Source organism: Nothobranchius furzeri, chromosome 1 (genome assembly GCF_043380555.1).
Source record: "Nothobranchius furzeri strain GRZ-AD chromosome 1, NfurGRZ-RIMD1, whole genome shotgun sequence".
Taxonomy (NCBI): Eukaryota; Metazoa; Chordata; class Actinopteri; order Cyprinodontiformes; family Nothobranchiidae; genus Nothobranchius; species Nothobranchius furzeri.
This window is the reverse complement of record NC_091741.1, coordinates 58,881,084-58,907,710: the sequence shown is the minus strand read 5'-3', so window position 1 is coordinate 58,907,710 and position 26,627 is coordinate 58,881,084. Positions and strand designations below refer to the sequence as shown.

At 40.4% G+C, this 26,627-nt stretch overlaps 1 protein-coding gene across 2 annotated transcripts in view; it reads left to right on the top strand.

Annotated features, from left to right (window-relative positions):
• The first annotated feature begins 5,175 nt into the window (after nt 1-5,175).
• Nucleotides 5,176-26,627, top strand: part of cmah (cytidine monophospho-N-acetylneuraminic acid hydroxylase) — a 40,081-nt gene continuing 18,629 nt past the window's right edge. Inside the window, exons 1-5 of one of the 2 annotated variants that reach the window (XM_070549363.1) lie at nt 5,176-12,553; nt 13,961-14,171; nt 14,253-14,344; nt 24,237-24,346; nt 24,527-24,717. In XM_070549363.1, coding sequence (XP_070405464.1) covers nt 13,966-14,171; nt 14,253-14,344; nt 24,237-24,346; nt 24,527-24,717 — 599 coding nt within the window. In that variant the 5' untranslated portion in view covers nt 5,176-12,553; nt 13,961-13,965. The remainder of the gene's footprint in view (nt 12,554-13,960; nt 14,172-14,252; nt 14,345-24,236; nt 24,347-24,526; nt 24,718-26,627) is intronic. The other variant, XM_015942175.3, reaches the window with a different exon arrangement.

Sequence of the window (26,627 nt, the reverse complement as noted above, 5' to 3'; positions counted from 1 at the left end):
GATACTACCAGAACTGCGGCGTCCTTTTCAATTTTCAAGAAACTCCTGAAGACCCTGCTCTTCAGAGAGCATCTTCTAAACTAGCACCCTCCCTGCACCCGTCCCCCCTCTATACTGCCCACTCCTTGTTCCTTCCTCTCCATGACTGATGTCAATGTGTTGTTGTTACTATTGTTGTTGTTAGCCTCAAGGGCAAAATGCCGATTATCACTTGTAAGTCGCTTTGGACAAAAGCGTCTGCTAAATACATAAACATAAACACGTAATTGAGCATGGTAAAGTAAAATGCATAACAATTTATTAAACTGTAAAGTTATTAGAGGCACAACATACCTCTTCTTTCCTCCTCTGTCTCTGAGGCATCAAGCCCAACCAAACACTTGTCCTTGAGGGCACTTTTAGGAGCCTTGTCAACAATTTTTGGGACATCTTGGCAAAGTTGGTGACTATGCGTTTCTCCACATCCACTTTGCTTATGAGCTTCACTTCCTCTAGAATCTAAAACACACACAGTACGAAAAAGATATTGATACCAAGAATTTAAAAGGAACTCCAGCTATGAGGACGTGTTTACCCTAATAAGCCAATATTTTTCTGTTGTACCAAAATATGTTGTTAGAAGCACACAAAATATAGCCAATTATTTACAAAACTATGTTTAGTACATTTGTTGACATACGTAAGACACCATGTTTTCTGCGTGCAATGCACTCTGGGGACGATGACGTATGTTTATGTGCTCACCGTTATAATAATTAAGTAAAATGCTGCATTGCGCTGCTTTTGGATGCAATTTCCAGTCAAAAGGCAACAAGGGGAGTGATGTGAGTTACAGCTTTCCTACTGACAAGAAGAGGCGAAAGCAGTGGGAAGATGCCTGTGGACAGACAACTTTTTTCAGCTGCCAAATTATGCATCCCCATCTTTTAAACTGTTACCTGCTATGCTGAAACCACACAATGTATATAAATATATATATTTATATTAAAACTAAAATAAACACAGAAATACCAGGTTTTATCCTAACAATTTGTACGTGACGGTTAATAGAATCTTTACTGTGTCCCAGATGAATTTTTCAAAGATCTGCTATGGTATTTCTGTGTTTTTTTAAATAAATATATATATATATATATTTATATACATTCTGTGGTTTGAGCATAGCAGGTAACACTTTAAAAGATGGGGATGCATAATCGTCAGCTTGAAATGTTGCACTGCCGAAATATGCATCCACTACTACTTCAAGTAATGAGGGGATGCTATTCTCAGCATAACACTGGGCAGAATGTGGGATGGAGCAGGGAGGAGGCGATTTGCTATAGGTTATGCACAACTGTTTTTCCTCCATTTTCTACAAAGATTGGATCAAACTTCTTCACCACGCTGCTGAATCGGGTTGTCAGACATGAGTGGTACCACACGTGCATATTTGCTACAAAACTCACGTGTCTGCAACTTTTTGCGTAATTTAGAGGGGTGAGTTGTACCAGCATAGATTAGTCGGTTCTGCTGTTGAAACCCGTTGTTCCACCGCTCCGCAGCGCGCAAGCGTACACGCGAGCTCACTACAGCCCCCCAAGTTGGCCCCGAATTCAATATGTTTTTCACATGCCAACAAAAAGAAAAAAAGTAATTCTCTTAAATGAAAAGTCTCAGCTATTAACTTGCATGCTTTGGAACAGAAAAAGTGCATAAAAACCACAATAATTCAAGCTCCACTCTGATGCTCACCTGTTCCAGCCAGATGCCTGCATCAGAAGGTTAGGCTCTAAATTGAGCTTTATCAGAGAGGACAGTTGCTCACATATAAGTGCTGGTGCAAATGGAGAGCATTTCAGCAGCTCGGGCTGTGTCAAAGAGGAAAGATACAAGCTGCAACAGCTCTGACCTGAGCGTGTCAATACGCTGGAGTCAGCCCCGCCTGGAAGTTGTTCGCTTCCCATGTCAGCCGCGAAAGGACTACTAAGCAGTTGGGGTCTCAGTTTCTGGGTTTCAAAGTCGGCAAGTCGCTGAGAAAACTCGGAGCTGAGTAAGTGCACTGTTTTCAGTTTGTTCGAAACTGCGGAGGGTAACGCCAACGCCGATACTATCACTAAAAGCTAATGACTGTAAACAGAAAATAGGGGGCGCTCCGGCGCTTCGACTGGCGCGAAAACACCGCAAAGCACTGTGGGATTTGAAGTCTTCGCGGCAGATTGGACCGGCGGGCCCGTTTTAATACATTTTTTAAATTTAATCTCGGGGGCCAAATAAAAAGACTGCGAGCTAAATTTGGCTCGAGGGCATGCGTTGGGCACCTGTGATCTAGCCCTACTCTCAACAGTCTGCCGATTTAAACAGGAATACACCACACATTGTTCAAGATGGCTGCATCTTTCTTTTTTTTGCCTCGGAGCAGCTAGTCTATTCCCCATTTGATAAGGGAGGTGGCGCACAAAAAAAACAACAGTTGGAGTAGTTAACTGCTTTACTAACTAACTTACAATACTAACGCAGCTTTCTGTTACCCTACAAGCAGCGTAATATACAGTCCCGAGTTTCATTTACCTACAAGGAATAGTGTTAGCTACCGCTAACAAGCTAAAGTGGCTAAGTAGTTATCAGTTTAGCAAACATTCTGCCATTTCAAATGTAGAAATCGGCTCCGCGATTCTGTACAGCTAACTTTAGTGAACAGTTCACAACAAGATAATAATTTTTATAAATGTAATCTACTGAATTTACCTTGACGGTCGATCTTCACCTCCGTGTCAGGGCGGGAAGGAACAAGAAGCAACAGCAGCAGCAGCAGACCAAAATGGTGATGAGTCTTCTGGATTTTACCGACACCTACCGATGGTGACGTTTGTGAGGAGGTGGGGGAGGGGTGGCTACACAAACTTTATTGAAACATGCACAAAACTAAACAAAGGCATAAACTTTTAAAGTGAGTGTAGGTTACAACCCTTTTATCAGTGTTTAGAAATATATTATAGGAAGTAGTTTTAATTAGAACATACAACTGCATTGGTATCGGTTCCTAGTATTGGTTAACTTTTAACGAGTACAATTACAGTATCAGTATCAAAGTAATGAAGTATAGCCAAACATTATTAATTCACATCATTACATTTCTTTGACTCTTCTTTAAAAAATGTAGTTACAAAAAATTACCCTCTATATAAAAGGGCCATGTGAGCATTGTTACACAAAGCCAGGAGTTATTAAGATTAGGCATAGATCTTCAAACAGTAAAAAGGTTCTTCAAAGCACTAAAAGTAAGTATAAATGTGACAACCTCTCTTCAAAAAATTAATCAGTTCTCAAAAGAACCTTAAACAGCAAGGAAAAGGTTCTTCAACTGAAAAAGGTTCTCCAGGGCACTCAAAGTGCTTTAGAGAATTTATGAAGAACCACTTTTAATGAGACAGGAAGTGAATGCACAAAATAAAACAGGAAGTACCAAAAATACAATAAAACCAGAAACAAGACTGCAAAGCATTCAACCTGCAGAATCACCCATGACACAAGCAAGTTGTAATTAAACAAATTAAACAAATGACTGCAAAATTTCCCCATGTTAAGTGCAGTAGACTGAAATGAATAGCTTTATTTGGAAATATAACATATCTACTTTTTAATGGACTTATATAAAATCTTTCTTCAACATAGACCCCACTAATCAACTGATTAAGTGTTATTTTTATAAAAAGAGAGACAATGCACAAAGGTAGGAAAGGAAAAGAAAGTGATAAAAAATAGGTTTTGTTAAATGTTCTTCAGATAATGAATTAATTGACAAAGTTTTTGCAGGGTGTGAAAAAAATGTTCAAGGTCAAGCTCCTGGGGCCAAGCCCCCCCCCCCCCCCCATATCTCAATCCTAGTGACGTCCATGGACCCTATATCATCACAATCTGGCAGCCTTGTTATTTAATGCCCACATTTGAATAGACTATATTTAATGACTGCACGAATCTAGTTTCAAAACCTTTAAATACGGGTTAGGGTTGGAACCCGAAGCTTTTTTTATTTTTTATTTTTTATTTTGAAGCCGCAGTTCAGCCTGAACACCGTAATGCCTGAACCTTTCATGCAAAATAAATTCCCGTGAGGGCTGACTTGGCTTTCGTTTTCAAAGTAAAGGTTAGGTTGACCGTAAAGAGAACACACGTTTCTCATTTGGATCTGAGAGAACAGTGTTTTTCAGAAGGTAAGTCTACGTTTTAGAATTATTACGATTCGTTTTTGTTGCATATGTGCATTTAAAATGTATTTATGTTAAATATGCCTGAGCTGTGAGACTTATTTGTAGGACTTTAACAGGGGCAAACACTTTGTACAATAACTTCAGATTCAAGATGCAGCGTTAAAATGTTATGTGATTTTTATTTATTTATTTTATATTTTAAAAAGCTGTTTAACACAATCATTTCGGCCACGTATTCGGCCGTTGCTGGCTGAGCTCTGGGTCGGCTGACCCACTTAATTTCTTTATTCTCAGCGTGGCTATTCCGGCGCTGCCACACATAAGACACTTTTCTTAAATGTTTGTCGCCTTAACCGAATATTTTCCGTAGCCTATTTAACCGGTTTTTAACGGTGACGGAAAATCTTGAGGCTGCCAGTCATTATGACAGATTGCAATTCACACCCCCCACTCAGGCAGGTGCGCAGACCTTTTAAAAGTTACACAGAGTACGTCACCGAGGTATTAAAATCAATCAGGGAAAGATTCCCATCAGAACATCATTGTCTCACACTTGGACACAATGCAGCGCATCTCACCACGGACAGCGCGCGTGGACTGCGCGCTGAACCGCAAACAGGAGTTCGGAGCGCGTCTACAATCACTCGTGCGCAAGAGCGCATGGCAGGAGGATTTCCATTGAAGAAATGGATGATCAGCTCTGGAAGCACTGCGGACTTCAGGTTATTTACTTTGGAGAACTGTTCCCTGATTTTAAAACTTTGGCTGACACAGCGTTTATGCAGTCTCCAGCGTGGCTAAACGAGCCAGTCAGAGGAGAAGGTCCAGAAGGTCATAGCCTCTTCAACACACCCCTAGAATAGAGACATTTGATTACGCACAAGCAGGCGCACAGTTCACGTTTACGCGCAGCAGAGGGGTGAGACCGTGCGTTCGGGCCACAACAGGTAAAATCGTTTAATTGCATCGTTTATATGTTCCTGAAACACTTGAATTCATCAGGCCAAAAGTCAGCTCATCATCAGTGTTTTTTCTTTATTTATTTATTTTGTATTTCGGTTCTTTTTACAATACCGTACCACCTTTATTTATGAAGCACTTAAAAACACAGCCATACGGCTGACCAAAGTGCTGAACAGTCGCACAAGAGATAAAAAACATAAAACAGTAAAATACAGCCAGCAATAAAAAAAGACAAGCCGATTAAAAAGTACCAATAAAACCTTACAACGGATGATAAAATAAGAGTAGTAAAAGCCAAACTAACAGCTGTTAAATGCAAGGGTAAAATAGTGTGTCTTTAGTAGACTTAAAATCTGCCAAGGTGGATGCCAGTCGAACTGTGACTGGAAGTTCGTTCCACAGTTTAGGACCCGCAACAGAGAAAGCTCTTTGTCCGCATGATTTGTAACACGCTTTCGGGACTTCGAGGAGCAACAGGCTGGAGGACCTGAGTGTGCGACCAGGAGTATAAATTGAAAGAAGATCAGATAAGTACTCGGGGGCGGTTTCTTTTTTAACCTTGTTGACAGTTTCGTTTAAACCAGGGGTGTCAAACTCAAACTCACACGGGGCCGAAATGAAACTCTGGGACGGAGTCAGGGCCAAACTTAATATTTTTTTGAAAAAGTGACGGCAAATTTGCACATTTTCTTTATCAACATATATGCAATTTTGAACCTTTAAATTTGGAAACAAACTTATTTCTGCATTAACACTGAATGTGGAATAACCAAATTACACACAAGCAAGTCAGTTTGAAATAAAAGGCATCAGTGGTATTCATAACTTGTGGTATATTCAGCATTTTTAAAATCTATTCAGGATTTATGTTTTCTTGTTTATTCATTTTTCTTATTTTTTATTCTCCTTTTAATCTCCTGTAATAAGTGTCATCGCTGCTGTGGCATCTAGCTTTCCCCACTGAGGAACAATAAAGGGATTTTCTATTCTATTCATCTATCTGCAGCCTTTCCACTTCCTGTTTACTGTGGGTTAAATCTTTTCTCACATGCCAACAACAAAATAAAAATATCATTTTATCTTAAATGAAAATGCAACATCTCACCTGTTAACTTTCATGTTTTGGAGCAGAAAAAGAGCATAAAACCAACATATTTAAAGCTCAGTTTGCTCCACTGGTTTACTGTGATGCTCACCTGTTCCAGCCAGATACCTGCATCATGGGGTTGATCTGCTGAGGAGGAGACTCCTGTTGTTTTGTTCATCCTCATCATAATAATGACAGCATTAGATGACAACAGGTGCTCACATAGGTTTGTGCTGCTGAACAAGTCTGAGCAGCTTGACCACGTTGTTGTGTGTCAGGGAGGAAACACAATGACAGCAGCCACAGAGCCGTGCTGGTTTGAGCATGTCGCTGTTCGCTGGAGTTATATCAGCTCTGTCTGGATGTTAGTTGGAAAACTTTCTCTTTCAGTCGTGAACACATTACTGAGCGGCTAGAATCTCCGTTTCTGGGCTTCAACGTCAGAAAATAGCTGAGTGAACTCGGCGCTGGGTGAGAGGAGTGTTTAGTTTGTCCGAGACAGCGGAGCTGCACACACCGGCAGCAGGCGCTGAAAAAACACAAAGGAGGGGGCGCGTCGGCTCCGCGCTGACGCCACAAAGGATCATGGGAGTTGAAGTCTTTGCGGTAAAATCGGCCAGCGGGCCAGTTTTAATATATTTTTGATATTTATCTCGCGGGCCACATGAAAATGCTCCGCAGGCCATCTGGCCCGCCGGCCTTGTGTCTGACATATGTGGTTTAAACTGTCAGCAAGGAAAAAAAAATAATGAAATCTTTCTGTGTTTTAAAAAGAACCAAAAATGCAGTTACAAACTAAGCACAGCAAGAACATACCAAAGATTATCATCAGTGTTGTTGTTTTTTTGTTTTATGTTTCAGAGAATATTTGAACAACGATGCAACTGACCCAGACTACAGAGGCTAACTGAATGCATTTCCTACTAATACGGTTTAAAAAATGAAGCGAGGATTTAATGGAGTTACAGATTTTTGCTTTTGTGATTCTCCTCCAATAGCCTCAAGGATGTCCCACCACAATTGGCTTGAGTGGTGGGGAGGCTAATCCAAATGTTATACTTACTTTGAAATAGTTCACCATTTCAGTAAAAATCATTAAATGACCAAAACTGCCTTACAAAGGTGGTGGTAGAGGTTTGAGTTAATACTTTGAAAAATCTACAGTTTGCGCCTTGATGAGTGGATGGATTATTTCAACAAAGGAAGGAATGCTCACTAACCCAGATTTATACATGTTGTGAAGAATATTTGAGAGAAAGAAGCCCTTTTTGCTCTTGTGCCCAACAGGGGAAAAAACAAAAGTTAAATTTTTTATAATTTTGGTGAGTATTTTAATTATCTCCCACAGCTCTGTGCGTAGAGACCAAGTGCAAACCACACCAACCCAGACTCCCAAACGGTCCTCCATGCTGTCTGTGTCGTCCGTGTTGTTCAGGTGTTCTGTTAGTAACACCTGAACAACACAGATGATACAGACAGCATAAAATTTACATATGAAGAAAAAATAGAAACCAGCATAATGTTCATGAACATGACAATAACTAGACAGAGCGGCGGGACCCAGAATATAAACACATACAAGAAACCAACACACACAGACCAATATTTATAATAATAATAATAATAATAATAGTAATAGTAATAATAATAGTAATAATAATAATAACATTTATTTGTAGCGCCTTTCAGGACTCTCAAGGTCGCTTTACAGAAATTGCATAATACAGATAAAACAGTCCTCAGCAAGTTAAAATTTCAAATTACTCAATCAATTAAACAAATACAAGTTAAAAGTGAAAACCTGTAAGTGCTAAAATACTAGACTAAAGGTCAAAAATAAAAATATAAACAAATACATCAAGTAATCAGTCAATATAACGTTATCATAAAGATATATGTTACCCATTAAAATCCTCATAGTATAGCTGAATTACATACACAATCAACTAAAATCAAACTAGGCATTCAGAAAGGCCTGTCTAAACAAATGAGTTTTCAGTAATGATTTGAAATGAGTGATAGACCTGGCCATACGGATGTCTAAGGGTGTTGCAAGCCCCCGCGTGCTGCAACGAACGGATATCGCGATGGAGGAAGATGTGAGCGGAGGGCTGCTGATGCGAGTGAAATCGAGGCAGGAGAATATACGAAGCGGACCAAAAACGAACATCAAGAGGATATGAAAAGATATGAAAGCTTCTGTGGGGAAGTAAAAACTTTTTAATGAATCTGAGACCATCTTGCTAAAGTGTAACGATCTGTCACACTGAGCAGGAGGTTTGGACCCAAAAACGCAGAACACACGACACAGAAGCAGATGTAAATAAGTAAATCCTTTATTTAAAGGAGGAGGCTTGATCCAGCAGTCCAAAAACAAAACAGAAGCTCACAACTGAGCACCGACTCGGGCAAAACTCGGGAGGGAACAGAACAACGTAGACACAACTATGGACCGACAAACACTGAAGGACAAGACAGGGTTTTTAAACACAGAGGGAGGTGATCAGGGGAACAGGTGACAGGTGGGAGTAGTGAGAGCTGGAGGGAAGGCAGGTGCATACAGTAACCTAAATGAGGGGAAAGAAACAAGCAGGATGGCAGATAAACCTTAACCTATAAAACACGGATAAGACTAAACCTAAAGACTGGGCAACAATAAACCACTAATAACTAGATGGACGAGGAGGACTAAAATAAGATTGACTAGGAATTATCAGGGAGTGATTAGGAGGACACCTGAGGGAAGTCTAGAGAGGGCTAGGGATAATGAAGGGACACAAGAGGAGAACCTGGAGTGAGAACAGGAGTAGGCTGGGGACAGAGGGACACAGAACTTGACATGATCACATTGTTTTGCTATTTGTGATTTGCTGATATATGCAAAATGCTTCACGATGCAAAATTGATTCAACTTGTAAAATGCTTGCAATGCAAACTGCTCCGCAAATGGAAAATGCTTTGCTTTGCAGATAAGGGTATATATATAAGAGCGATTGAAAAAGGGGAGAGGGTGGCTCAAGTAGATTAATTGATAAATCCACGTTAGACTGATCACCTAACGGGAATAATTTTCTAGTTACCACCGCCCACACATGCTGACAGAGGCACAAATTAATCCTGATAGGACCCAAATAATAGTTAGCTGTGTTGGCCTCCGGTAACCCTTCGCCCTAGTACTCAGAACAACTGAGTAACGGGAACCTACAAGGGAGGGTGTGTTGACTCTGGACCAAGTAGGGTTACGTAATATTCTCCATTTCACCTTAAAATAGAAAACGAGTCCTACAAAAAAGGAGTCCAAACCAGGGTCTGTACAATAAAACTCACAGTGGTCTCAACCACCCTGAAAAAGCAATGTATTCTACGGACCACAAGAGTGGGCGCTCGCTACAAGGGGATGCTATTCCATAACCGCGGAGCCTGTGAGCCGAAAGACCTAAGGCTCATCGAGGATAGACGGATTTGAGGTGTAACAAGTAAATTATGGGAAGTTGAACGAAGTGACCGTGATGGTGTGTAAAAATTCAATAGGTCACGTAAATAACTAGGAGCCATGTCATTTAAAGTTTTGAATGTCAGGAGTGATATTTTTAAATCAATGCGGTAGCATACTGGGAGCCAATGAAGCTCCTCAGGAATCTGAGTAATATGTTGAGAAAAAAGTGTCCGGGTAATTTTACGCGTTGCTGCATTCTGCACTAACTGAAGTTTGTGAAGAAGTTTCTGAGGTAAGCCCGTGAGTAAGGTATGACAGTAATCCAAACTTGATAAAACCAGGGCATTTACAAGAATCTTACTGTCATTTATTGTCAAGGAAGAACGTAATTGATTGATGTTGCGCAGGTGAAAAACGCAGACTTAACCATCCATTTACATGGGTATTGAAGGAGTGAGTGTTATCCAAAGTAACACCCAAACTTTTAACATGGGCAGATGATAAAATGAGAGAATTATCGATATTGAGTGAGAAATTCAGAGATCCGGCAAGATGTGATTTGGTTCCGACTGTGAGAAGTTCTGTTTTATTACCATTCAGTTTCAAGAGATTATGAGCAAACCAAGTCTGTATTTCACTTAAGCAGTTTGTTATAGCCATAATAGGTAACGACTGAACAGATGAAGAAGAGATGTATAATTGCGTATCATCTGCATAACAGTGGAAGTTCACATTGTACTTCCTAAAGATGTTTCCTAGTGGAAGAATATAGATGATAAATAAAATTGGACCCAGAACTGAACCTTGTTGAACCCCACATGATGCAGGCATGAGGTGAGATTTATATGACATAACCTGAACAAAATGCAAGCAGTCAGAGAGGTACGATTTGAACCATGAGAGTGCTGTCCCACATACCCCAATTGTGGATAGGCGCTTTAGAAGAATTTTATGTGATATTGTGTCAAACGCCGACGTCAAGTCTAAGAGCAGTAGTATGCTAACTAGACCAGAATCAGATGCCATCAAAAGGTCATGATTGATTTTAATTAGAGCAGTTTCTGTACTGTGGTTTTTTCGGAACCCAGACTGTAGTTGTTCATACAGTTGATTTCCACTAAGGTGGTCTTGAAGTGGAGTAGCCACCACTTTCTCCAACACTTTGGAGAGAAATGGCAGATTTGAAATAGGTCTGTAATTATTAAAATCAGTTATAGACAGATTTGGTTTTTTGAGAGTAGGTAAAATTATCGCAGTTTTAAATTTTAGTAGAACCACTCCCATGTTAAGTGATGCATTAGTAATATTAACAACAAGAGGTAGTAACGATGGAAGTGCCAATTTAACTAGTGTCGTAGGATCTAAACTGCACATTGAGCTCTTTGAATGCAAGATAATTTCAGAGATTTGGACATAACTCGGTAGACCGAAATCAGATAATACAGACTGTACCGTGGGTGAAAAAGAATTACTGAGTTGGCAATGAATATCTGTGAATTGAGTAAATTGGGAGTGAATATCACTAATCTTGGAATTGAGAAAATCCATATATTGACCACAGGTGTCATTTGTATTGAAATGATAGTTAATGGTATTTTGAGGCTTAATCAATCTATTTAAAGTACTAAATAGTGCTCTTGAATTACCAATAGCAAGGCTAAATTGATAATTATGGTAAGCAGATTTAGCTTTAGCTATTTCCTCCATATACTTGAGCGAATGGAGATGGTAGAGATCTTTCTGACTATGCAGTTGTGTTTTCCTATATAGTCTCTCCAGTCGATGGCCTTCGTGTTTTAATTGGTGCAGGTTAGCTGTGCACCATGGAGCAGATTTAGAAAAAGAAACATTACGTGTTTTCAAAGGAGCCAGGTCATCAAAAAAATTCTGTAATTTATCATCATAAAGGTTTAGTAAGACGTCAGAAGGTGCTGAGCAATCTCCACTAGACAGGTTTGTGATAGCAGAGGAAAGAGCATTGAGATCAATAGTTTTAACATTTCAAAAAGAAATGGAGCTGGGGATAATTTTTTTCAATAATGGTAAATTAATTTTAAAAGAAACAAGCTTATGGTCCGATAAGGGGTAATCCAATGCCATAATATCCAAAGGGGTAACACCAGTACAGCAAACCAGATCTAAGGTATGCCCCCTAGAATGGGTGGGAGCTTTTACAAACTGCCGGAAACCATGGTTGTTCAGGCAGTGTTAAGCATTTTGCATTAGAGTCTAAGGCGTTATTAACATGAATGTTGAAGTCACCTAACAAAACCACATTCTGGGAAAGTGAACATAAAAAAGCTATAAATTCAGATAGTTCATTAAAAAATTCTGAATCGAACTTTGGTGGACGGTAGATAACAGCCAAAATTGTCGGAATAGATCCATTAATTTGTAAGGCAGTTGATTTGAAAGTCCGGTATAAAAAGGCTTGTATAGGAGAGACCTTAAATTTATCTTTGTAGATAAAAGCAAGGCCACCACCACGTTCAACCGGCCGAGCAAGGCTAGAATAAACAAACCTGGTTGGAGTTGAGTTATTTAGTTCTGTGAAGTCACCTGGTTTTTGCCACGTCTCAACCAGGCAGAGAAAATCTAGATTACAGTTGTTAATGAGTTCAGATACTAAGTGGCCCTTGCTAGACAGGGATCGAACATTCAACAGACCCATTTTCACACAACAGACACCAGTTCTAATTGGATCGTGGTTTGACAATCCTCTTAGCACAACATGGTTATTTGAACGAGTACCTTTTTTTCAGGAGAAGGAACGGTGAGAACACCAGTAAGATGGAATTGTCCTGAAAAGTTTACCAGCTAGCAATGAAGGTGGAGGCCCAGCTAGTGGTGGAGATAGAAGCCCAGCCGGTAATGAAGGTGAGGGACCAGCTAACAGAGAAGGTGGACATTATCAGAACACCATACATAAAATGTCAGTGATCAGAACGTTACAGCACCGAGCAAACATAATAACAGAAGAACGGGACCGCAAACAAGAGGATCAACATATACAAAATGGATACCCGACATGGGAAATAAACAAAGGAAAACAATAAACAGCAACAGAAAGAAAAGAACAACCAAAACAATGAAACAGAAATCTAGACATTCAAGAACCAAAAGCAGTGATGACACTTCCTTACATCAAAGGCATAACAGAAAAATAATAGCAACAATGAAAAAACACAACATGAACACACCGACAAAACCATACACAACAGTTAGTAAACAGTTAGTACACCCAGACAAGATATCAGCAGGACATAAGTGTGGAGTCATTTAGGAAATATCATGCAAACTCTGCAATAAAACACACGGAGACGCCAACTCAACACATGAACAATAGAACATAGGACAGAGTGTAAGAAGGAAAAAGAACAAAGACACGCAAGAGCAGCAACACAAGAAGCAGAATGTACAATAAAGAAATCAGAGCACTGCACTAGGGAAAACCACATAATGGACTGATGGAACAAGGACCATAAACACCAAGCAACAAAAATATAAAAGAGGGATTAAAGAAGCAATACAAATAACTGATGATTCAAAACAAGTTGAACTGGTATCAGTACATAATAAAGGCGTACACTGAGTGGAACCACACCAACTGGTTGAGCTTCTACAACAACTTACTGAAATAACAAGTCTAGCTGCAAAAACAACAAGCCACCCCTTAAACCTGATCATGACTAGTGTGGGTCTGTGTGAAGCAGATGTGATGCTTCTTCACCACACTACAAATTTGCTTTGTATTGTCTACATTTAACTGAATCTGGTGACTAGGGACCAGCTTCCAACCAAGGAGGTTCTTCCCAGTTAAAAAATGATCATATGTGACCATTATCCTGTTCTGGTGGTCTCTGCTTCATTACTGGTGACAGAGGAAGCAAGTTACTTTCTCAGGTAGTTGGAGTTTGAAATATGAATGAGATATGTTTAATAGTTGTGGAAAATATTAACCACATTAAATTTTCAAACTTGCATCTACACGCTGAGGTGGAGCTGTGACACAACCACACATGATCCGGTTGTGTTACATTTTAGATGAACACGTGTTAACTGTCCTCTTATTAAACTGTTGGCATGCTTCCAATTCAATTGCCACGTTACTGTTGTTCAAGATGATGAACAGAATGTTGGAGATTATGTAAAATATTTCAAGATAAAACATTTTTGATCTAAAAGCAAATAATCTAGTTTTAAAAACAAATTTATCAGCATCTATCATTATATTATGTATGCACATAACTGAATTAAAGGCAATTGTGGATATTTATTCTCTAGATAAAATGAGCTCTCAGACAACAAAAGTGGTGCTGTCATTAAATGCTACTGAAGTCAACTTGCTCAAAGAGGGACTCAATTTCAAGAAAAACCCAGAGGATGGATTTTGTTACATCATATTCAAGAGCAAAGATGGCCTCAAAGCATGCAAGAATCAGTGCAAACACCAAGGAGGATTATTCATAAAAGACATTGAAGACCTGGATGGCAGGTGAGAACATTCAGTCAGAACAGACCTGAGTTTTAAACAGTGAACCCAGTTTACAGGCAGCATGCTTTTCTGTACTTACAGGACTGTTAAATGCACCAAACATAACTGGAAGCTTAATGTGTCAACAATGAAGTATGTGAACCCGCCAGACAGCTTCCTCCAGGATCAACTTGGTAAGTCACACAGATGCCCAAACTGGTTCTCAGAGATAGAAACACCAGAGACTAGAAAGCGAAAGTGAGATCTCACTTATTCCTGCAGCTCGACCCACTGTGGCTTCTATATATGGAGATGTATGAGGCCTTCAGAGAGGAAACTACTTTAATAGATGTCAGCTCATATGGGAGAGACTTGATGGCTGGTTGTGGTCATTTGTTGGGGCTTGAAATATCCCCGCAACGTCAGGATCGAATCAACGGACAACTGGTTCCAAAGTTAGTTTTAATCTGCAGAGGAGTGTGACGTAGCTCACTCACGCTCACACTGAGCTTTCCACTTCCTCGTGCAGTCCTTTTACTCACAGAGAGGTTAGTTGCATAAGCAGTTGTCAGGGCGTTGCCTGCACTCAAACAGAAAACCACCTCGAGGTAATGGAAAAAACCATGTGTGGTATGTAACTGTGATGGTTTTTTTTAAAACAAGAATGTCCTGTTTACCTGTTTACTAAAAAAGTTCAGTTTACTGGCAGGCTCAAACTTTCCATGTGAGACTTACATAGGATAATACCTTTATTTTCTCTAACATAGTTGTTCTCTGAATTGTGGACAAAGTCAATAAGGTTAGATCTAGCATCTCTCCTTCAGCCTTATCGCTGCCTCTCCCGGCTCCAACCAGGCCCATCATCCTAGATAGCTTTGCTCCTGTTTCTTTGCCTGAGTTAACCAAACTAGTTAACTCTATGAAGACCTCTGCATGCCCCCTCGACATCTTACCCTCATCTTTGTTTAAAAGTGCTTTTCAGTCCCAACGTTCTCTCCATTATTAATGCTTCTCTGGTTTCTGGTCAGGTCCCTGCTTACTTTAAGAACGTTGTAATCCACCCGCTTCTCGAGTCTCGACCCCTCTCTTCATAGCAGCTTCAGACCCATCTCTAAACTTCTGTTCATCTCCAAAATCTTGGAAAAGGTTGTGGCTAGACAACTCACAGCTGCTCTTGATGAACATAACATCTATGATAGCTTCCAGTCAGGTTTTCGTAGAGCTCATTCTACTGAAACAGCTCTTCTTAACAGCTCTTCTTAGGGTCTCTAATGACGTTCTGACTCACAGCGATGCAGGGGACTGTTCTGTTCTGGTCCTGCTGGACCTGACGGCAGCCTTTGATACTGTTGACCATCACCTGCTACTGGAGAGGCTGAGAGACTGGGTAGGCCTATCAGGATCTGCTCTGGAGTGGTTCTCCTCTTATTTGTCTGAGCGTTTTTTCTCTGTGGCCGTCTCTAAGTTTTCATCCTCCACCACCTCCCTTACCCATGGTGTCCCACAAGGTTCTGTGCTGGGGCTCTACTCTTCCTCCTCTATCTGGTTCCTCTTCAGCACATTCAGAATTTTAAATGAATTTTAAAGGAATCTCTTATCATTTTTATGCAGATGACATCCAACTGTACATCTCCTTTAAGCCCCAGGAGATGTCTAAGCTGCAGCTGTTACACACCTGCTTAGACTCTATCAAAACCTGGATGGCTGGGAGCTTTCTACAGCTGAATGAAGATAAGACTGAGATCCTCATCTGTGCCCCAGACAAGCTGGTTCCCAAAGTCAGAGACTCTCTTGGTCAGCTTGCTTCTCACACCAAACCTTCTGTCAGGAATCTTGGCGTGACCTTTGACCCAGCTCTCACCCTGGATTCTCATGTCAGTTCTCTTGCTCGCTCTTCCTTCTTCCATCTCAGGAACATTGCTAAGCTGTGTCCCATTCTGTCCTGCTCTGAACTTGAGACAGTTATCCACACCTTCATCTCCTCATGCTTAGACTACTGTAACTCTCTTTTCACGTGTCTGAGCAGAACCTCCCTGAACCGTCTACAGGTGGTTCAGAATGCCTGTGCTCGGCTTCTGACCAAGTCCTCCAAACACTCCCACATCACCCCGCTTCTCCTCCAGCTTCACTGGCTGCCAATCAACTTCAGGGTTCATTTCAAGATCCTGGTTCTGGTCTATAGGGCCTTACATGGACAAGCACCATCTTACATTGGTGATCTTCTCAGTCCCTACCAGTGTTGGGAGTAATGCGGTACAGAAGTAATTAATTACTGTAATGCATTGCTTTTTGTTGTAATGTGGTAATGTAAGGCATTATAGGGAAAAAAATGGTAATATTTACTCGGTACAATTGTCAGTAACGTGGTAATTACAATGCATTTTAAACCCAGAATCAAGATGCGTTTCTTAAATATTCAAATTGCGGGAAACCCGAAGAAAGATCCAGTATCTGCATATATTACGTCATTTATGGACTCCGCTTTGCAGGCAGAGAGGACGCAGCGGTACCGGTGTTCTGTTCTGCACCCGGCTCAAATACTCCAGCTGCGTCCTCCACGCGGCCGCTACAACATTCACAAAATCGCTCCACTAAAACAAAATAATTCACCTGCGATCGTTCATATCAGCGCATGTTCTCTGGTATTCTGTACTTTTCTGACGTGCTTTGCCTCAGCTAAGTTAATCCGGGCTCCGGTGATTTTAACTCATTGCTGCTGGAGCGCCGCGCATGTGAAGATCCCTTTGGCTGATAGTTAGAAAGTAGGAAGTCTAGGAAACTGTTTTTTCTGGAATACGGAGAAAACATGCAGCATGCAGGAAGGTTAGAGAGAGAAAGGGCAGGAAATTATTCAAATAAAATCAAGAAAACAAAACAGAGTGCTTGAAAAGAAAAAAGTAGGTAGATTTATCACCAATACACATTTTTACCAGTGAAAAGCAATAATATATAAGCATTTAATATTTATACATGTGATAGAATCAGATCACCCCAGAAGCCAGTCCCACATCCAGGGCCGTATCAAGGCATTTGGGGACCACGGCTAAATAGACTTGGAGCCCCCACCACCTCACTCCCTGCTCAGTTAATCTAAGATGGCAGCGTGTTGAGATTACAGATTGTTGTTTCATTTATTTCATAAACAATCCTTCTAAAGAACTGTTTTTAACAGCAATCCTAGCTCAGACACCACATCACCTTCCACCGGATGTTTCATGAGTTCACCAGGCATCAGATTACTAAACTCATACTGAAGTTGTTTTGTTGAAAGTAACTTAGAGTAATGCAAAAGTAGTGTAATGCCTTACATTTTAAAATCAGTAATATTGTAATGTAATTAATTACTTTAAAATGAGGGTAACAAGTAATATTTAATGTATTACAGTTTTGAAGTAACTTGCCCAACACTGGTCCCTACACCCCCAGCAGGTCCCTGAGGTCCAGTGATCAAAGCCTACTGGTTGTGCAGCACCAGGCTAAAGACCAAAGGTGACAGATCATTTGCTGCTGTGGCCCCCAGACTCTGGAACTCTCTCCCCCTGAGCCTGAGATCAGTGGACTCGGTGGTCTTTAAAAAGCAGCTGAAAACGCACTTGTTAAGGCTGGCTTTGGTGTGACCTTCATCACCCTCTCCTTGTTCTGCTCTTTTTACTTATTCCGCCTCTCCCGGCATCCTCTGATTTAGCTCTTTTTCACTCTCCCTGTCCTTACATGTTTTAATCACAATTTTTTTCTCATTTTAAACATATTTTTTAATTATTACAAAAAAAATATTCTATGTTTTAAATGTTTTGTTTCTGTGAATCACCTCATGATTTTTACCTTGAGAGGTGTTAAACAAAAGATAATTTTCTTACTTATTTTGTTTAAAACTTCCACATCCACTTGAAACTAACGTTTCGTTCTAAAATATGTTTGAGTAGCAGCTCACCTGTTCCTGTTTGCCTTCCTCTTGAATTCCGTCCATTCAGAGAAAAAGATTTCACATCCTTCAAGACTGATAAGCTAACGGCTAGTATGGGTGCAGCAACGACAAAAGTGTATCACTGCCACCATAAGACAACGTAACTCGCTCAAATAAATGCAGATATTATTCTATAAACAGGGAGGGGTGTTCGTAACTCACTCAATTTAGAAACAGACGTGGAAGTTTGATACAAACCAAATTCTAGTGAGGGGAGGGGGCTGTCATGGAAAATATGTATTACAAACATGTAAAACACCCTTGATGTGTTTTAAAGATCCTTACAGATATTTCCATTTCAGTGACAATATCTTGGAAAGAGATGCACCTTGATTTTCACCTTGACCTTTGTACAGCACAGTTTTTTCTCCTCTGCACCTGTTTCTGGAATGTTTGTGCTGGCTGCAATAAAACCTTGTGGATAATGTTTAGTCGAAGTTTTTTTCCTCATAATGTTTGCAATTGGTGTGTCTGGGGTAAGCATTAGCCACATGCAGTTTTGCTGGGAGAAGGTCAAAGGTCTCAGTGTGGGAGGAGGGTTATGTAAATGCTAAACTTCCATGGTGCGCTTACATCCCTGAGCACCACATTTGTGCAGCCCTGTTTATAAACCTTAGAACAGCTGTCAGTTTTGCATCACACACTTCAACAATGTACTGATGGTGGCAGAGGAGTTAAAGAGATACTATGCAACTTTTTTATATTTTTAAATCATTTTTTGAGCCAGTATGTGCTAAAATGACCATTTACAAGGTTAATGAAAGGCCATCCAGCCCCTGTCGCCACCCTGTGGCCAGAATATTTCAATAGCAACTTCAGAGTGCCGGTCCAGTTTGCTGGACATTAAAAAAAAATGGAGCTGACATACCTGGAGTTGCAGTCTGATTCCAGCACGCTTCCTGTATGTTTTAGATCATGAACACAGCTGATTTGTTTATTTTAATGATGAACCACTCCTGTAGACACTAATGAAGGCTAAGGAGATTGTTCAGCTGTTAGATTAAGGTGTTTAAAAAGACAAAAGCACAGTGAGGAGACAGGTTTTGCTTTTGATTCTACTAAATGGATACTAGAGGGAGCAAGCCAAAACTCTTCCTTTAAGTAATTGCCCTGTAACCGGTGGGTTGCAGGATTGCATCCCAATTAGTCTATCACAATATTTTCGTGCTTGGGCAAGACACTTCACCCACCTTGTCTGCTGGTGGAGGCCAGAAACAGGGGGAACTGTTGGTACCCAGCAGTGGCGGGCGGTGCGTTCCACCCCTGGGCCTTCAGTGATTTCCTATTCAGTCCAATCTAATTTAATACACCTTAAAATACCATCAATAGGACATCACAGCTGGAGAAACCTCTCTCTCTCTCACACACACACACACACACACACACACACACACACACACACACACACACACACACACACACACACACACACACACACACACACACACACACACACACACACACACACACCAGTGGCTGGTCAAGACACATAATTTCCAGAGTCTTTAAAATCAAACTCGCATTCCCAGTTGAGAGTAGGAAGCTGACCACGGATACCGTCAAATCTCAGAAATGAAAGACGCGTTTAAGAGATGAGACAATAAAATAAATAAGTAAAGCAAACACATTATTTGCATTTGTTTTGGAGAAAATTGTACCGCGAAACAATTGAACATTGGTGCAGCTGCACACACCACGTTATACACAATATAAATTGCATAGAAACAGAACACAGAATAATTTCATTTTGCCATTTTATTTCGTTACCATTTATTTTTTTATTAACAAAATAAAATGACAAAACATTAAAAAATACTAATAAAATGTTTCTACTCACCAACATAAATGTCCAGCATGGATCTCCTCCTCTCCTGCTCATTAGAAAATAAAATCCATCCTTCTTTCTTTCCTCAGGAAAACCTCAATGGCTCTGTACAGTTTATCTGTGCGCTTCAGGTCCATGAGTAGGTCCTTTTCTATGGACATGGAGGCTAATGCTCAAAGACGTGTCTGCCCGGTCGTGTTTCTGGCGTACGTTTTAACGCGCTTTAATGCTACCAAATCCATCTGATGCGAGCAACAGGCATTCCCAGCAGAATAACCTGCAGCGGTTCTCTGAAGCTGTTAGCCATGGGTACCGTTCATAGTTGCTTGCCTGAAAATGACGAACAAATCCTTTCTCCTGCTGGGACAAGCCAGCTAGCATTGGAGTCTGATGATCTGTTCTCAAAAGATCCATTTTTTCTTGAAAGGTCCGTCTTGAAAATGGTGTGGCAAGTAAATCTGCAACCAAGTCTGTCTCTTCTCCTCTTTCAGCCATCATGTGTTCAAAAATACACCGATAGCTGCCTATAGGTACAAATCTCTGTGTTTAGTTTTGACATTTTGCTTAATGCTGCTAGAAAAGTTCTAACTACTGCTTATCCAATCACAGGATGCGTTCATGTCAACTTTTGCGTGAGGCCAGCTAGCTGGCCTGAGCCACGCTGACTCGTGAGCTGATTGGCTATCGCAACTGGATCGTCTCTGTTCACTTACAGCGGACAGTGGGCTTCTCGATTGATTCTGAAGGCCTAGAGCAGACTTAATCTGCCTGAAAACACAAGCTAGCTTAAATCTGATTGGATAACACCCAGCCTTGGTATTTTAACACTGGAAGCAGCGCAGCCAAGTGGGTATAATAGGATATAAAGAAAATAGACCAGTAAACATTTTTTTTATTTAAAAATAATTACCAAAGGAAAAAAAAATACATTTACGCTTTTGAGTATGTTTAGGCCAGCAGAGAAGGCTTTGCTGGCCCTGACTGCCCACCACTGGTACCCAGTGTGTATGGCAGCCTCACCTCTGTGAGTGCACCTCAAGGTTGCTGTGGCAAATTTGCTGGTGTAGTTGTAGCTCGTCCACTCGAACGTGTTGTAGCAGAAATCCACATTTTATATCATCAGGTTAACTTTGTTTGGATTCTACTGAGCCCCTAAAGGGACATGGGAGGGGAAAAAAACTATTGCGAGATCTCGCAAAACCTTTTGCGAGATCTCGCAAAGTTTCCCACGACAGTGAACCGGAAGATAAACAGACACACAACAATGGAGGAGCGTCCATATCATCCATGGGGGAAGTTTATAGATTTTTATTTTGATACTGGTATTAGGCTATCAAGTGTGCCTTTCATAAACAAAAACGAAACAATTAAGATTTCAGCAAACCCTACTAGTATTAGCTTACGATAGCATAGCATTACTGCTAACTTTGTTACCCACGAGTGTTCTTACTTTTACACTGAACGGCATGCTTACTCACCTTGTCTCTCTTCATCCGTGTAATATCATCCTTTGGGACCTCTCTACAAATTAAGAACCGCTCCAAATCATCCTCCATGCTTGCAACTGAGCGGCCCCACAGTCGATGATGATGCTGCATGACTGTTTTTCTTCAGGTTCGCTGTCACGGGGAACCTTTGCGAGATCTCGCAAAACTTTGCAAGATCTCCCAATACTTTTTTTCTCCTCCCATGTCCCTTTAGGGGCTCCGTAGAATTCACACGGAGAAGAAAAATAACATTTTCACACAAAGGTTTCTTTCACACTTAGCAGGAAAAAGGGGGAATTTGAAACTGGCCTACAATCATATAAATTCAAAGATACCATTTTCGAACATCTGGCTAACTCCTACATTTTCTCCCAGGACACACACACACACACACACACACACACACACACACACACACACACACACACACACACACACACACACACACACGCTCACTTTGTTCCTCTTTAAGAAATTATTCCTAATAGTTACTATAATCCTATGTGTCACCAAATTTCCACTTTATTACAAATCAGTTATTCCATATCACTGCCATAAAGATTTGGGTTAACAATTGTCTTAATTCCATGCATGAAACGATAAGCTGTGTTTGGTCGTTTGTCCATGCCTTAACTGATGTTTGTAATAAACTCACAAAACGTAAATAACGCCTGATCATTGTCTAGCAATTCTCGGGAATAATCGGCACATTCTGTCAAGAATTCATCATTCAGTTCATCAATTTGTGGTGTTAACTCTGAGACTGATTACAGTGTGAAGATATAGATATTAAATCCAACGGTCCAGTTATGGAAACTGGTGGTGCCCCGATTAATTTAAATAAGATTATAAATAAGCTAAATCTATGCCACATTTGAAATATAGATATAAATCTATATTTATCGCTTCAGTGGGGATTAGGGATGGAGAGATTCACTGATCTGAACCGGTGGTTTGTTCATGATGTTAGCAAGGCAACGACACCGATAACTTGAGGCTGCACCAGATACATCTGATGATTTTGTATCCTTCCATACGTGTCTCTTTTCAGTAAAAATCATGGTTACATTGATTACTTCAAGACTTACCTGCTATGTCCTCATTTTTTGAGGCACATTGAACGCATCATCAGTCTTTTTCTGCAAAGCATATTTTTCCAAGGATTCTTATGGATCTGTGCACCAGAAGTTTGTGATTTGAGATAATTCCTTATCAATATAACATTTGTGCAGAACTAAAAACTTCAGACAGAATGACATTTTGTCCTCAGAGAAGTCCAATAACAGTGGAGATAAACTCACATATCCCTGTTTCTTAAAGAAACATTAGGCCACAACAGCTGTTGCAATAACCCCATATGGATCATTACAATATTTAGAAATATTTTTAGATGTTTACAGTGTTTCATAATAATTCCTAATAATTATATGATGAGCTCTGATCATTTTCTGATTCTGTTGGTTTGTTTTTCTGAGCAGAGTGTCTAAACTTCAATTCATCCCTCCTATTTCAACAGTATATTAGCAATACAAATATGTATAATATTTAAATATCACTGATGAAATGCATTGTCTTTTCATGTTGAATTTAGAAGGTTAAATACATCCTTCACAGAGGAGAGAGAACAAACATTATGATAATGTATCAAAACCAGATGTGGGCTTGCAAAAATGTTTAACGTGTTCAATTGTTTCAAATCGTATCAAATTGAAAATCATTTTCAAATCATTAATGAATTGTCAGCAGAGATTAATCCTATCAAATTGTATCGGTGAAGGGTTTCATCGTAGCATTAATGTACTGTATCGCTGGTAGCGAACTGAGATATGAATCTAATCGGCCTCGCTGGATGAGATTCACATCCCTAGTAGGAGTTCTTGGGTTGGGTTCTAGGACTCCAGGAGACGCTATATAAATACAGACCAGTAAACCAAGCTGCTATCTAACCAAGACTCCTTGAAGAGTCACAACTCACCTTTCACCCTCTGGATCATCTTACCTGCATAAAAAGAGAAGTCTAGAACAGAGTTTTTCTGTAGATAATGGGAAATAGTCCTCCTATTCAGGACCAGTCCTCTATGGTGTACCCCAAGGATTCCCTTTAGATCCCATCCTGTTCTTGTTGTGCATGCTGCCATTGGCAAATATTTAGGAATTACACCCGTCCCTGTGTTTGTTATGCTGACAGCAGATTCTACTGATTCTGTTCAGTCTTCAAATCTCGAAACAATTTTTCACTCTGCTTTCTTTCCTCAAGTTCTGCTTGAGTCCCATCAGAGGTTTTTAAAATGTTTTTTATGTTTTTGTTATGTTTATTCATTCAGTGTTTCCCTCCATTCTATCATTGACACACCTTCAGTCTGCTATCCTGTATTTTCTTTGGTAATCACCCTTCCAAAGTTTAAAAGCTCCTTGGTTCAGTCACGTCTCTTCAGTTCCTTCTGTAGATTTGGCTCCCAGTTTTCAAACTTGTCTTCCTTGTTGTTTTAGCCGTATTTATCGCGGCTCCTTTCCTGTGATCTGTTGCTCATTTTTGTTCCTGGTTTTCATTAAACATTTTGAGTTCACCAGCCTGCCACCTGTTACTTCATCTAAACCTTGGATCCAAGACCAAATGAATCATAGTTGCTGCACTGTGTCCTTGGTTTAGTTAGTCTAGAACTTATTTTATAGTATTGTTCATGTTTTACATTTGATTTGTTGCATTTACTTTTTTATTGATGTTTTCTGCTTGTTTTAATCTAACTTTTATTTAGGCAACCTCACTTTAATTTAAGACATTTACAAAATGACTTTAAATCAACACACAGACGTAGAAGTCCTGGATGATGGGGCCCTTCAGCTGCTGGAGCTGAGTCCAGTTCACCCCTGGCTGACCGACCCCAGAGAGACCCTGGAGCTTCAGGAAGGAGAAGTGAAAGTCTGTCTTTTCCTTTTGCTCTCTGAAATACAAACAGCCACGCACAATAAAATATATGAATGTTGTATTTACTGAAAAAAACTTGAGTTGCCTCTTGCAGAATTAGTTGACAACTCATGTATTTAACTCACAAATTTTAGAAAGATTAAAAAAAAGTGAAAAGAAACTTTTTTTTTTCAGGTAACGTACCTCACTCATGCCTGCATGGAGCTGCAGCTGGGACAGAAGAGGTTCATGTTTGACCCCTGGCTGAAGGGTCCTGCATTCGCCCGAGGCTGGTGGCTTCTGCATGAACCTCCAGACGATGCTTTGGACAGACTCTGTGCAGCTGATCTCATCTACATCAGCCACATGCACTCTGATCACCTCAGGTAAACACTCAGGATGTTGTTGAATGGGTCTTGATGCCTTTCACATTTTGTGGCGCAAAGATACAGGTGAAACTCTAAAAACTAGAATATGGTGCAAAAGTTCATTCACTTCAGTAATTCAGCCTAAAAGTGAAACTAATGTATCAGATAAACTCATTCCATGTCTAACGTCCAGCAATGGTCAGTTTTGAGGTAAGTAAGTAAGTAAGTAAGTAAAAGTTTATTTATATAGCGCCTTTCACAGATATAAATCACAAAGCGATGTACTGTTTGACCATCCAACATTTGGTCAAAAAGGAGACACGAGACTGCACGTGTTCCCTTTAAATCCGCCTGCCGTCATCCCACCAGCTGGAGCTCAGAGCCTGTAGCTCTGACAGAGATAACAAAATCATAACAATAACATTCTCTCCTCAAGGTCCCTCACAGAGCACCCCTCTTGTCTAAGACTCTTTGCTTCACAGAAGAAAGAAGATTTTAAAATTAAATATGAATTTCTAGAACTTGCAAGCTAGATAATCAGTAAATAAATGTAGTTTGTTGCGACTTATAATAATTATAAAATAATGAAATGTTTCATTAAAGCCTTGGAATTTGAATGTCCTTTTCACAAATGTAATCAAAAAGAATGAGGGATGAAACTTTCCAATAGATTAACAACCTAACTTAAATATGATGTAACATCTATCCACCTTCAAATAAGTTCACAAAAAACACATTTAGCAGCTTTTAATGTCTTCAGTCCTTTATTCGTAGACCCTTATTGCTCTTTGACACACAATGTTATTGCAAAATAGGATCAATTCTATTTTTGCCGGACGCCGGAGCACCTCCGCAGTCAAAGGACAGAAATCACAACCGCCCAACAGGAAAGGGAGCAAGCACAACTTCCGTTATTTCACAATAAATCGATAAACAAAAAGCATTTTTTGTTTCATATGCACAAGTTTAACAATTTTTAACAACTTTCAATGGCGGTTGAACTTTAAATGCACAAAAATAAGCCATAAATACAGTTTCTACTATCAAAGTAGTCACACTTTGTTGATCCAAACACTGCTGATCTCTCAACACAAATGATGGGCAGATTAAACAGTTCATTTCGATGCTTCTCCCACACAACGGGTGTTTGGATCTAACTTCCGCATTTATTGCTCAGACTCTATTGCAAGATCTCGAAAAATCCTGCGCATGCCTGTTTGCACACCTCAGGTCTCCGCACCGGAGCGGAGCCGTTGTAGAGCGAGTACCAGTATAATTTGAGTTCGGAAGCGAGCGACAGTGGAAAGCGGAGGCGGAGCGGAGCGGAGATAGTGGAATTTTGGGGTGAAGGAGTCTAAACAATATCAGCTTGTTCTGCAGGAACCGTTTACTTTATCAGCTTTGCAGGTGCAAAAAGGTTTTGACGACGTGTCAAAAGCTTTGGTGGTTAAAGAGGTGTGCTTCAGGTGGCCGGTGTGAAGCTTCTCTAGAACTGATGAATCACCAGAGTGATCTGGTTTTAACCCTTTAAGCGCCAAAGTTGCAGAATTGCGACAAGCAGCAATGATGGATTTAATAAGCCACAGCAGCAGAAATGAGCCCTCATGCAGTTACACTGCGGGGTGGCAGACACCTGTAACTTCAATCCAAGCGCATTTGTGGGTGTGTTACTATTCAAACTTTTGGAGTATTTAGAGCTTGAACCCCGCCCACCAGTCGCAGAGTCGCGGAGGTTGTCATAGCGAGTGAGAGCGAGAGAATGGTAGAGGGAAAAAAAAAACAATGCCGAGAGGAATGTTCAGTGCTGACGAAGCTCTTCGTCTAGTACTGGCAGATTCAGATTCGGAGGAAGAATATTTCCTTTCCGAGGATGATCTGCGGTCTTCTAGTGAGACAGAAAGCGTGGCTTCAGCGCTTAACAACAGGGA